Source organism: Bremia lactucae, linkage group LG8 (genome assembly GCF_004359215.1).
Source record: "Bremia lactucae strain SF5 linkage group LG8, whole genome shotgun sequence".
In the NCBI taxonomy this organism is placed as follows: Eukaryota; Oomycota; class Peronosporomycetes; order Peronosporales; family Peronosporaceae; genus Bremia; species Bremia lactucae.
Window position 1 is genome coordinate 2,675,541 of NC_090617.1, and position 14,533 is coordinate 2,690,073.

The 14,533-nt window shown below is 45.4% G+C and overlaps 1 protein-coding gene across 1 annotated transcript; it reads right to left on the reverse strand.

The window, feature by feature from the left end:
* Positions 1-4,859: 4,859 nt before the first annotated feature.
* Positions 4,860-6,977, reverse strand: CCR75_008806 (uncharacterized protein; the record flags this gene model as incomplete). Its single annotated transcript, XM_067966854.1, has 1 exon — positions 4,860-6,977. The coding sequence occupies one exon, from the start codon at positions 6,975-6,977 to the stop codon at positions 4,860-4,862; it is 2,118 nt and encodes a 705-aa protein (XP_067815905.1).
* Between the last annotated feature and the right edge of the window lie 7,556 nt (positions 6,978-14,533).

The window sequence follows — 14,533 nt, forward strand, 5'->3', positions numbered from 1 at the left end:
AAAGTCAAGGTATTCTTCCATCACAGATACCTCATCGAGCCCAAAATTGACATCCTCAAGCTCCTCACATAATGGCTTCGAGGCAGTTTCTTGATTGTCAGTTATCTCTGTAACGGGGCACTACTGACTTGTACTGCTTCAGTACAAAACCACTTCGCTCTGCCTCAGTGCTAGTGGTGAAATGAAGGCTAATTAATTAGCGGTATTTATATAATTAAGTTCTTCTTGTCTATCTACTTAACACTAACTTAATTATAATCTAATACAAAACATGTACTAAAAGTCTTATCTGTCTTTCCCTTTGCGCGCGTCCAGCGCTGACTGGACCGCGGAGAAAGTAGATATAATGGTCTATATCTACCAATGGATAAGCTTATAGAATATTTCCATGTGAAGTAATATTCTCCGAATTTTGTCTACCTTTTAGATAATGTATTAACTAACAGTGTTAATTTCATGTAACGATACACCCCGTTACACCACCCCTCCCTTAACCGACAATCACTCTGACTGTCATTGGGAAGAGTGGTCACTATAAGACCACTTAATTAAAAACGATATTGATTGGTCAGAAAAACATTCTATCGCATGGTTAACAAGTCCATGCGGTATGCGAATAGTGCGGCGCCTTCGGCTGCGATTCATGCAGCCGCGGGCGACGCATTAATTCCTTCTGCGGCAGACGTTCCGTCTGCCGTAGTGTCATCTTCTCCCGCAATTCTAAATGTTGCGAAAGAACGTGGTGATACACCACAAGAATGCGACCCCACTTTGGACGTCGACTACAATTGCGAGTCGGACGAAATTTCCGACTCGGGGAGAACAGAACAGCCACCTGATCATCGTTAGCCGGCTGACTATGAGCCTTGGAATGAGGGGGCTCATCCTTTCTAGACGTGCTGGTAGCATTTGCTACAGCATGTTCGGTTCCGACGATGAGGTGATTTCTCATCGCCGGTACCGTCTCCCGTCCCGTCACCCGCACATATTTCTGTGTGGTGATGACGATGGCATAAGCTATCGTAATAAAAGTTCGTGTGGTACCCCTGCTTCAGTGGGTACCACTCAGGGGAGCGTAGACACTAAAATGTATCGTCTTGCCCCTGAGAAGAAGCCGTGGCTTTTGCCCGAGCAGCTTATTAATAGCTTGTCTGGAGAGACTACTCCTCACAATAAATATCCCTTATTTATTGCGACAAAGCTACATGGCCTAGTTCCCAGCGCAAATAATTTTCGCGCTGAGGAAGATTTTCATCTCGATGCTTTTCTTCAGTATCGATGGTAAGTGGCAACAATAAGTGAGATAAAGTCTCGCTGATGCAAGCCTGGAGCGCGTTCATTCGCAATGTTTAAAGACATTGGACGCGAAGCCTGGCTTTAAAGACGTAACGGATTCGCGTTAAGCTTGAGATACGAACTCCAACCGGTGCAAGGTATAAATTGCATCGATTGTAAAGTGAGGCAGGACTTCCATGCCTCACGTTGGGTGATCCTTGTCCGTGTTGTGTTGACAACACGAAACGAGTAAAAGAAGATGTGTATTCCCTTTCTTCGCCCTGGGGAAGGGCTCGCATCTCTATCGAGATGCGCGATGCGATTGACGTTTTGCAATCGATTTACATGCGCCAGGGGCGCGTGTTTTCCGATAAACCTTCTGATCCATCGGATTGGTTTTTTTATACTGACGGACGATGCCCTGAACGTCAACAATCAGCTGGGAACGGGGCTCCCATTTGCCGCGCCAGCGAACAAGGTAACTCGTTCGCTGCCACTTCACATCACGGCGGTTTTGGATACGTTGCACAAGGAAACGTTGACCACCGTGGGAATCCACTAATGGTTGTGGCGGAGGTGGGAAAATTAGATCCGACCCATGTGTCGGATCTAGAGTCGAAGATCGACAAACTAGATCGCTTCCTCCATGATCTGGATGAGGGACTTGATCACGAGGGCGGTAAGCGTCGCTCATTAGAGCAGACGGTGCAGGCTCACTATGTCGAACGGGATTCCAACCGTTCGAAGAGCGCGTTCTCCATGTTGGAGTACGAACGGAATTATCACGCTCTTCGTTATGAGCTGTCGTCAGCTCATCGCAATTTCGAGGATCTTCGGGCGTGAACATCACGCTTGCCTTGCTTGAGCTTCAGAAGCTCTGATCGAGCTCTGAACTCAGCTCTATGCAGTTCAAACGTCTGTTTGAGCCAGGCTTAAAAGCCTCTAGCGACGCAAAGACATATTTGTCGCGCAACTTAAGGCCTAATGCCCAAGTTTTGTCGCGACCTGCCAAATTTGACTGAGCAAATGCGACTTGCATTTGCTCGTCGACGATGTGACGAGCCCTTGTGACATCGTTCAACTCGACAATTCATCTCAAGAGGGATTCTTCTTCGACTTCTCTATACTTCGAGATGTTAATCTTTAAGGTTTCTGGACGACGCGTGGGCGGTATCCCAGGTACAGGGGTCTGTACCTGTTGTAACCTCAACAGCTCTGCCTGTTGAGAGCCTTGCTGATTCAGCAAGGCTACATTCTCCTTCGCCTCGTCAAGTTCATGTTGTATGAACTTGGAGATGGCTGAATGGAGGGCATCTCTGTCCAAATTGGACAGCATTTCCAAGATTGCATCGTTTCCTACGGTCGAACTCATTCGTTCAACCACACTCCTTTCTATATCACTTAGCAAGGAGTAGCTACCACGCGAAACGTGATGCGTATTTCCATTATCATATAACATATCCATGTTAGATGATTGGAACTGTGGTCCTTGGACGGACTACAAAGTGCTACTAGGTTTAAAGGGGCACAACTGACTTGTACTGCTTCAGTGCAAGTCCACTTCGCACTGCCTCAGTGCAAGTGGTGCCTCACGTCACTTCACGTTCACTAGTACGTTCAGAGGTAGACTCTCATTAAAACACTTGCTGTAAAGAGGATAATCAACAGCTGTATTAATATAATTAAAAAATTTCGTTCTATCTACTTAATACTACCTTAATTATAATCTAATACAAAACATGTAATTAAGTCGTATCTGCCTTTCTCTTTGCGTGCGTGCAGCGTTGACTGGACCGCGGAGAAAGTAGATATAATGGTCTATATCTACCAATGGGTAAGCTTTTAGTACATTTCCATGTAAAGTAATATTCTCCGAATATTATCTACCTTTTAGATAATATATAATTAACAACCTTAAAGTGTTAATTTCATGCAACGATACACCCCGTTACAATCTCAGTTTCATCATCATCAAAAATTCCAATTGAAGAACATTCAATTTCAGTGGTAGGTACTAATTTTCTTTTTCGGTCTTTGGCCTTCTTCTTTCTACCAGCCTTCCGTTGTAGTTCCTTGCGAAGCTGCTCAAGCATATTAAGGCGGCTAACTTCAAGGCGATTTCTGGGCGTCGACTTGACAAGCCTCAAACCAGAGAATACCCTCTCACAAGCAGCTACATGGGGCACGATAGAACAAACTTTTAGAGCAAAACGACGCAATATTGCTGTTTTTCCGGTAAATTCCTGCCAAGATTGACGGACAGATTTCGCTTCTTTGAAAAAATTGGTTTCATCAGAAGGAGTGTCCCCATTTTTGTAATTTATCAGTTCATTAAATAAAAGGCCTGTTCCACCTTTGGTGAATTTCCAATTCTTAGCCTGTTCCAAACAAGCTCTTATTTGGCTGTCCTCATTCATTTTTCTGAAAATGGCCACCTTTTTGAAAGTGGGATTGATGAAAAGGCTGAAGGAATAAATTGGATCAACAAATTCTTCAACTCGCCTTCCAACTGCAGCAAGTACGTCTCCTTGTATCCAATGAACCCCACATCCATTTTCAAAATTGTGTGGTGGATGTGGATAAATACTTTTAAAACATCCGATAGACTACAGCTTCGAGCTTCAAGGCGGCCAATGGCATCAATGAAATGGCTTAAGAACTTTGATGCTATAAACTAAATAACTAGGCTTGTCAATTAGATCGCTGAGCCTCGAACATCGTCTTTGCTTAAGCGACTGTAAAACTCGCTGCTCAATCAAGCTGACGGCAGGGTCACGCACCCTTTTCATCTGCTCGCGATGTCTGTGAAGCTTTTGATCTAACTTCTCAATATATGGCGACAACGAATCAGCTACTTATGCATTTAATTTGCCTTCATACCGATGCAAAAGAACTTACTGCTTATGAAAGAAACCCGGGCATGTATCTTTTCCCATACATCGGATTTCAATGGCTAGTACATCCTGCTTTTTCTTGGCGAAAGTGCTTTTCATACAGGTCCGAGTTTGTTTTCATATTTTTGGCCAATCAAATTTCAGGTTGCTTTATATAGCCCTCAAACGGCACTCGGGGTTTTTGGACTTTTATTGAGTTTTGAGTTGAATTGGTTATAGGTTTTATTTATCTTTGGTGTAGTTCACAATTAAAAATTTAATGCAACATATCGTGTGTCACGTACTCGAAAAGGGATTCAATTTTACAATATACTAAATTAAATATAGATTATCGATTTTGGTATTGATCATAACGGGGTCATATTCATTAAGTATTTTCTTGTTGACGATGTCCGTCTAGCTGATCCATCACAATCTACAATTCAGTTGAAAGACATTCACAGTTGGAACATATATACGTAGCAAAAATCAAATACAAGTAGCCTGTCGTTGCCCAGCCATAGTGCTTCGTGACTCCATCAAACAATGGATTTGGTGCAATAACAACCTTCACTAATTTAATTCGGATATAGTCAACAAGATCTGCCCCAAAATGTCGTCTAATTTGTTATATATAATCACCTCGATGCCACAATTTATTGCAATCAAAAAGAATAGAAGGCGAGTGGTTTTACTAAAATAAAAATGTCGCTACGCACTATCAAGCAATAATGCGGCTTGGAATTCCAGCACTTGTTTCACCCCTTCCGTCAGAGTAGCCATGAGCGTATATTGCGATTCCGAGATCTCACGAGTTTTGCCTCCCTGCACGCAACAAAACGTACCCACAACCACCGTATCATTTTGTCTTGGGCACGCAAGTTTAATTGGAAATCCAAAGTAAAAGCGCAAACCTTGACAACGCACTTGATCCATTGCCGCAAAACGAACATCAGCCTCCAAATGTCGAATCAAAAGCGGTTCATTTGTCATCACCGTATGGCCACAAATCGCTTGATCCCGAGGAATTTCAAATCCTCGCAACGCCGGGTCCGAAGACGCAATAATAGAACACGCTGTGGCCCCAAACAAAGTCACTACAGCCGCATCGCACTGAAGCTCTTCATGTGCAATCGTACAAAGCAATGCTAGATCCGGCAGATCCATAACATGCGAAATCATATTTGGATGCATGGCAAGCCACCGTAACCGTGCACTTTCATCCAATGGAACCGGATGACGAGCTACAAACTGGACATGTTCCACTTCATCGGCATCTTCCGTACCTTCACTATCGTCGGTATCATCCGAATCATTATTAAAACTCTCGTCACTTTGATTCGTATACCGCAGTGCATACGAACGCCCATGAGCCCCTGCCAATGGGTAACGATGTTCTTGTTTTTCTTGAAAATCCATTTCAAGTGTCTTTGGTTTCATTGCGTCTTTAAAATCAATTTCGTTGGAAAAGCCGTATTCGTCAGCCAATTGATTGCATCTTCTTGCAAGTTTTAGATAATCCGTATACGAGTACATTGTTTTATCGTGTTTTCGATTCAAAAGGTACTTGATCACTCGAATGACCACAGGGATGTCCTCCTTTGAAGCCGTATCCAGCACTTGACTTAATAGGCGTGCAATAATCGCACTTGGTGCTTCGGCATTGGGAGAATCGGGCTCGATTCCATTCAACAAAATACTTGTTGGATTTGAAGCACAATAACTATCGTAATCAGCGTCATCAATGCGCTGCATACAGTGTTCGCATAGACACACGGGGTGACTATACTTGATACGACTGCTTAAAGTATCAAGCGAGTCGCTTGAGAGCGATTCGTTCCCGACAATACGTACACACTTACTACAGACAAGAAACCCACAGAGTTGACAACGTCGTGGTCCTTGCAATTCATTCAAACGTGGTGGGTTTTGTTTTAACGAATTCTCAAAAAATGTCCGAAACACTGGAAATCGATGTGTACAACACGCACAACGCGAGTTTCGAGGCTGTACCTTTTGAAGATCCACGAGCACTTGAGCATCTAATCGTCTTCGACGTACAACCACTTGAAAGTGCTTGAGATTCCGAGCATATTGCATGGCTCGCGCCAAGATGACGCCATTGGATGCTTCGGTTGCTTCATTCCGGTTTTTTGACGGGACAAACCATCGCAAGGGCGAGACTTTGGTATACAGTGGTGCGGTTGTTGCAATGCTCATACAGAGGGTGACTCGAACAAAGTGCGTCAATCGACCGTATTGATTGGTGCTTTGTGACGGGTCCGTTGTCACGAGGTAGAGGGCCGAGAGTCCTTGAATATGGGTGACTTGACCAGCTTGTGCCTTGCCAATAAAAACATCATCCGGATGCAAGGATGCTACCGACACGGTGAATCCAGGCACGCCTTTCATCGTATGACTCGATTTGAGAGGTTTGATTGCACTTGCGAAACACCATTGTTCGTGGCGACGTAAGAGATGCCGTTTTGCAAAGGTAGCTGTTCGAACAGACACGTCATTGGCATGATGCACAATGGCGCCGTAAATGAAGTCTTGTCCAAACAATTCCCGCATGATACATGCGTATTGGTCGCTTGTGGAAGGCACGAGCAACGCTTGCATCTCGTTGAGGGAACACGCAATGACACACGTGACGGTGACAGTCGTGCCGTCATGCGAACGTTCGGTTGTCACGCCTGTGGACTCGGAGCGTCGATACTGAAGCGTCTCAATGTCAATGCGTGCTGCGGCCTGCGTTGCCACTTCGGCAAGTCGACGGTCGCTTGCGCGCACGTAGCGACGCGGGTTGCTACCCTCTTCTTGCTCCATTACTTTGGATTTCAATCGACCAAGTGTGTTATTCAATTTTAACCATGTTTCAAGCAGTCAGTTGCAGCACAAATTAAAGTGGGACAACGCGAGTGACTCTCGAGATGGGCAATTGAGGGCAACATCGAGGAGGCTTTTGCTACAGGATTTCTTCTATCCAGTCGTAATTCATTCAAGATCTGCAGGAAATTCATAAAATAGAGAGAGTTTGGGCAAATCGTAGGCACTGATGCGATAAAAGTGAAGGCGCATGCATTTAACTGGACGAGAGCGATGGATACGTCATCAGTCCTTTATCTATGTGGTATGTCGTGGCCGCGAGCCCACATGCCGTACGATAGACACTGGCGAAATTGCGCATGGCAGCTAAAGCTCTAATTTTTCGCGATTAGACCTTGATTTAGGTAATTGGGGGAAGATCTCAAAAAAGAGAATTTAGGACCATTACGGGGTACTTTGCGAGCTCGGCCACTAGGTGAAGGGTTGCTGCGAGGGATGCCTATTGTTGCGTGGGCGGTAAAACCACATATGTACAGCAAGTGCTACTCCACGACATGCACTTCCCTTTTGCCTTTACGAAATGCAACTCCAGTCCCTGACCTCTTAGAAATTTTTGCTCAAAAATATTTGGATGTTTTTATAAATGATTCTTTGCAAAGGTTTCAGACGTTGAGTCGCTTTTGCGATTGAGAAGGAAGACTTCGTGCTTCGGGCGCGCTTGCCTTTAGAATTCTCCGACTGTATCGTATTTTGTCAGATGAGCAGCAAAAATAGTTCCAAATGCATCGAACAGCTGGAGACATTTTGTTCGAAATTGTGTTTGAAGCGAGTCGGTTCAAATTTTCACATTTCTTAACCTTTCTTTGAAGATCGGTAGTTGTTCACATTGTTTTTGTGCGCCAGTTCATTAGCGCAAAAAAGGTTTTAGCTGTAATAACTTCGCGCACGTGGACATTACTACAGTAGCCGATAACTAACACATCAGCGTAGAAGCATGGATTGCAGTCTTCTCATTAATGGACCTACGAGCCGTGGAATAGATTAAGACGAGCTTGAGGCTTTCAGCTGGAAGTCGTCCTGGAGATCCGTAAACGAGCGAGAACGACCTTTCTGTATTTTTATCGTTCGATGTAAGACCTCAAATACGTTTATGAAGCTTAAATTTACTTAGGGGCCGGTATAGCCACACCCCCTCCCCGTCCGTATTGAACTAAAATGTCAAATGTAATATTTTCACTGTATGAGGTGAGAAAAAGCGTATAGCGCGAGTGTCGTCACATGATTAACACTTAAAGGTTTTAAATAATATATTATCTAAAAGGTAGAAAATTTTTAAGAAAATATTACTTTACATTGTAATATTCGGAAAACGTATCTATTGCTCCGCGGTCCAGTCAGCACTGGACGCGCGCAAAGAGAGAGACATACAGTATAAGACTTTCTTACATGTTTTGTATTAGTTTGAAATTAAGTTAGTTTTAAATAGGTAAAACAGAAGAACTTAATTATATTACATACAGTTTAGTTTTAATGTAACGGGACACTTCTGACTTGTACTGCTTCAGTAGATACAAGTCCACTTCGCACTGCCTCAGTTCGAGTGGTGCCTCACGTCACGTCACGTACACTAGTGCGTGCAGAGGAAGACTCTTCAAAACACGTGCTTTAAAGAGGGTTAATTAAAACTGCATTAATATACTTTAGTTCTTCTATTCTATCTACTTAATACTAACTTGATTATAATCTAATAAAAACATGTACTAAAAGTTTTATCTGTCTTTCCCTTTGCGCGCGTCCAGCGCTGACTGAACCGCGGAGAAAGTAGATATAATGGTCTATATCTACCAATGGATAAGCTTTTAGAGTATTGCCATGTAAAGTAATATTCTCCAAATATTATCCACCTTTTAGATAATATATTGATTAACAACCTTTAAGTGTTAATTTCATGTAACGATACACCCCGTTTCATCACCCCTCCCTTAAACGACAATCACTCTGACTGTCATTGGGACGCTGCATGAAGTGCGCCTTCGGCTGCAATTCATGCAGCTGCGGGCAACGCATGAATTTCTTCTGCGGCAGACGTTCCGTCTGCCGTAGTGTCATCTTCTCCCGCAATTCTAAATGTTGCGAAGAACGTGGTGATACACCACAAGAATGCGACCCCACTTTGGACGTCGACTACAATTGCGAGTCGGACGAAATGTCCGACGGGGAGAACAGAACAGCCACCTGATCATCGTCAGGCGGCTGACTATGAGCCTTGGAATGAGGGGGCACATCCTTCCCAGACGTGCTGGTAGCATTTGCTACAGCATGTTCGGTTCCGACGATGAGGTGATTTCTCATCGCCGGTACCATCTCCCGTCCCGTCACCCGCACATATTTCTGTGTGTGGTGATGACGATGGCGTAAGCCATCGTAATAAAAGTTTTTGTGGTACCCCTGCTTCAGTGGGTACCACTCATGGGAGCGTAGACACTAAAATGTCTCGTCTTGCCCCTGAGAAGAAGCCGTGGCTTTTGCCCGAGCAGCTAATTAATAGCTTGTCTGGAGAGACTACTCCTCACAATAAATATCCCTTATTTATTGCGACAAAGCTACATGGCCTTGTTCCCAGCGCAAATAATTTTCGCGCTGAGAAAGATTTTCATCTCGATGCTTTTCTTCAGCATCGATGGTATAGTGGCAACAATAAGTGAGATAAAGTCTCGCTGATGCAAGCCTGGAGCGCGTTCATTCGCAATGTTTAAAGACATTGAACGCGAAGCCTGTCTTCAAGCACTTAAGGCAATTCGCGTTAAGTTTGAGAAACGAACTCCAACCGGTGCTAGGTATAAGACATCCCTTTCTTCGCCCTGGGGAAGGGCGAAGAAAGGGAATAAACATTCTCTTTCACTCGTTTCGTGTTGTCAACACAACACAGACAGGGATCACCCCACATGAGGCATGAAAGTCCTGCCTCACGAGACAACCGATGCAATTTATACCTTGCACCGGTTAGAGTTCGTATCTCAAACTTAACGCGAATCGCGTTAAGTCTGAAGCCAGGCTTCGCTTACAATGTCTTTGACATTGCGAATAAACGCGCTCCAGGCTTGCATCAGCGAAGTTTTATCTTGCTTGTTGTTGCCACTATACCATCGATGCTTAAGAAAAGCATCGAGATAAAAATATCCCCCAGCGCGAAGAACTTTCGCGCTGGGCTCAGGCCATGTAGCTTTGTCGCAATAAATAAGGGATATTTATAATGAGGAGTATTTTTTCGAGACAAGCTAGTGACTAGCCGTTCAGGCAAAAGCCACGGCTTCTTCTCACAGGCAAAACGAGACATTTTATTGTCTATGCTCCCCTGAGTGGTAATCAGGCGACTGTTCTGTTCTCCCCGAGTCGGCCATTTCGTCCGACTCGCATTCACGTGGTGTCATACCACGTGCACCCGCAAGATCTAGTGTTGCGGGAGAAGATGACACTACAGCAGACGAACGTCTGCCGCAAGATAAATAATGCGTCGTCCGCGGCTGCTTGAGCCGCAGGCGAAGACGCTGCACTATTCGCATACCGCATGGACTTTTTAACCATGCGATAGAATTATAAATGATGGTTCTGACCAATCAACATCAATTTCAATAAAGTGGTCTTATAGTGACCACTCTTCCCAATGACAGTCAGGGTGATTGTCGTTTGAGGGAGGGGTGATGTAACGGGGTGTATCGGTACATGAAATTAACACTTAAAGGTTTTTAATTAATATATTATCTAAAAGGTAGATAATATTTGGTGAATATTACTTTACATAGTAATATTCTAATAGTTTACCCATTGGTAGACATAGACCATTATATCTACTTTCTCGGCGGAACAGTCAGCGCTGGACGCGCGCAAAGAGAGAGACAGATAAGACTTTACTACATGTTTTGTATTAGTTTATAGGCAAGTTAGTATTAAATAGATTAAAACAGAAGAACTTAATTAATTTGAATACAGTTTACGATTAACCCTCTTTCACGCAAGTTTTTTAAAATTGAGTCTTCCTCTGCACGTGCTAGTGTACGTGCTGTGGCGTGGGGCACCACTCGCACTGAAGCAGTGCGAAGTAGACTTCTACTGAAGCAGTACAAGCCGGCAGTGCCCTGCTACACTTATCGCTTATTTCCAGCTCAACTTCTTCCTCAAGCTTAATTTGCTGCTCCTTCTTTTCGCTATTTTTATGACTTGCCAACCAAGTGCAGGCGCTCTTGGCTTTTCTTACCTGTTAAAATCAGTACATTAAAAATTGCCAAACTTAAACACAGTTTCGGATGTGCCCAGAAGCAATCACACCCATTAAACTACTCTCATTTAAATACTTAGGGTATGTGGCTATAGCGATTCCCTGGGATTAGGGTACGGGGCATGAAGGCACGGGCATGCCCCTGAAGGATGCCCCTTGCCATATCTCGTGCCCTTTCAAGCGGGTACAAAATATAGACATGCCCCTTCCATATTTAGTTGCCCTTTTTAAGGGGGCACAAAACATTAATAAAGCCTGCCTTCATTCTTTTCCCCTTCCGCTCAGTGCTCCCGCCATCAACATGCCCCTCCCACCTCCTCTAAATGGCTTTGCTGCCCCTCTCCCTGCCCAAGGTGCACGTTGTCCAAATTTTTACCGGTCTACCAACAAGGGTAACCGCTACAGTGCTGGTGTGGGTACTGCACCAGTGCAGTAGAGGGAAAACCAGAGAAGCTCCATCAGCATGTTTTACGCTGCGAGAGCTGCCCTATTGCAGACAAAAGCTTTTATCTGCAGGCAGTAACTAAGGAAACCATCACCGCCATCCAACCGGAAACGCCGCTGCCACTCGGATGTGGTAGATTCTGATGAGAGAGATACTATTTGGGAAAGCACCTCAGATGTTGGCCCATCTTCTGCGATTCGCGTGTCCAGTTCAACATCGAAAGGTGCCAGTGCACAACATCGTCGCATACAACAGAGTGTTACCAGCTGGGTTGTCAAGCCGCTGTCCCAGCAAAAGCTGAGGAGTTACATTCGGTTTTCCTCCAAGCAATTATCTATGGCAATATTCCGTTCAGTTTTGCCGACAACATCTATGTAAGAAAGTTTAGTTAAACACTTTCCGCAGGCTACTATCCGCCGAGCAGTGAAATACGACGCATTCGTCTTCTGACGGAAATGTTTACAAAGCACTCTCAGTATAAGCTGGCATTCCTTCCAACTTATGAAACTTTCACCCTTTGCCTGGATGGATGGACGGGGACGTACCACGCACCCGCCGCGTTAACACGCCGGTTGCACCTTTTGCCTTAGTCGAAACGCCGACAGCTACTGCTGCTGTCGCGTTAACTTTAGGATGCATCCCACTTTAACAGTGAGGATGTCGATCCGTCGCTCATTGTCGGCTAGAATAAATTGACACCGTTGCCGTCACCTCATAGTATTGATGCGGACAACGAGCTAATGAGGAAGGATGATGGCGCATTCTTGCCCATTTAAAATTCTCTCATTGTTCATTACATACATGGAGACAGCAACATTTACTAATGCTGTCTCGTCGTCTGCGCTGGATAGTGCAGCGACTATTAATGACAGCGCTGCCCATAAAAGCGCAGCCTCTTTTCCGTTGGGTAAAAGAACAACGTCTATTGCTCAGACCATTATCCATTATGGTTTTGACATAGAGGATTTTAAGCGTAAAGCGTCGACGACACGGGAACGTGCTCAGTCGGTGTCACAAGCCAGTCGTATCAAACGTGTAGACGGGTGACATATCACTGTGCTTCCTCCCTCGGACCCAAAATAGGTCACATATCCTCATCCGTCTAAGGAGACGGATGGTGACGCCGACTGTGAGTCGAGCGTCGATCGGGTGAGGGGGACGGTGAAGGTGAAAACCTTTCAGCCGAATGACTTTTCCCACCAAGAAAAGGACTCGGAGAGCGAGGTATACCACACGCATAATGCAAGTTCCTCAGCATTTACTTCTCCAGGATGTCAAGCCAAAGTTTTGGGTTATCATAGCCCTGGCGATCTTTCGCGCGGACATCCTGAAGATCCGAGGTGAGTCGCAAGATGCACAATACGTCGTTCGGCAGCGCTTGACGCCTGCGACCGAACGGACGACGGTAAGACAGTCGCGATTAGATGGGCGAGATCGCCACTCCTATCGGTCGCCGCCTGCACTGATGGTTGCGGGAGGGAAATAACGTTTACTTGTTGGAAGGCTGCTTGTCCACCGCTCCGTGAGGCAAAGGTATCAGATCCTCGTCCAATGGAGAGGTTACCCGAAGAGTTTCGACTTTTGGGAATTGATCGATACCCTACGTATTGATGTGTCCGGCTTGGTGACTGCCTATGAAAAGGAGACCATCTGAGGCCTTCTCGCTAGTCTAAAATGGACTAGCAGAAGCAGTGTTGTGAGAAGACACAGGGGGTACAGTACCGCCCATGTTTTCTTTCACACGCAATCGGGCGAAATTTAATCGCTGCGACCGCTGTTTCAATGCATCGGAATGCGGATGAATGCGGTGCGTGATTTTTATTCTCGTATTGGTCGGGCGTTTCAACGGCCGGGTCAAAAAAATACGCACAAGCGATTTCCCCTGAGACTTTTCGTATGATGGCAAATCGCTCATCCACAAAGCGTTGAGCCTCGCTCGCGCTTCTAAAATCATACTCGCTCATGACACCGTCGATAGGTCGGTCATTGGACGTAGTTTTATTGACCACTGCTAAACTGGCAGGGTCACTAGGGCAAGTTTCTGTCGTTGAGATGATACGCTCGCGGGTCATCGTCATATTGACGAAACTATGTCTCTCTCTCGAACCGAGCGTAGTGAGGGGCTCTCCACACTAAGACTCGGGCTGCAAACAAACGAGACTGGCGTCCGAGGATGGCGCAGTCCGTTAATATAAAACGGTGTCTCTCCCGTACTGGCGTGAACACTGTTATTTATAGCGAACTCCACAAAGGGTAATTGCTTGCTCCACTCTTTGGGAGTTGCTATAGTGCGTAAGACATCCGCCACGACCCGATTAGCACGTTCTGTTTGGCCATCGGTCTGGGGATGATCTGCGGTCGAAATGGGGAGCTTGCTATCTAGCAGCTTGAACACATGTCGCCAAACGCCAGACGTAAATCGTGGATCCCAGTCCGTTACTATGGACTCGGGTATCCCGTGTAGTCGGTAAACATGATCCAGGAACAAGAGAGCTGCCTCCTTGCCTGTGATCGATGTTTTACATGGTGCTTAATGATCGATTTTGGTTAGTCTGTCTACAAAGGCGACTAGCCCCGTCCGACCCTTATGATCGGGCGGCATGCCAAACATGAAGTCCAGACTTACTGACTTCCAACAGTTGGTTGGAAGCGCTAGCGGCTTCAGTGGCGCACTGGTGGACGGTGCAGGCTTAATGCGCTGACACTGTTCGCAAGAGAGAATATAGTTTGCCACCCATCTATATAGATGTGGCCAGTAAAAATTCCCCTGACACTCGTAAGAATGTCTTTTCACGGCCCAGATGCCCACTAGATGGCGCATCATGGAGCTCGTGA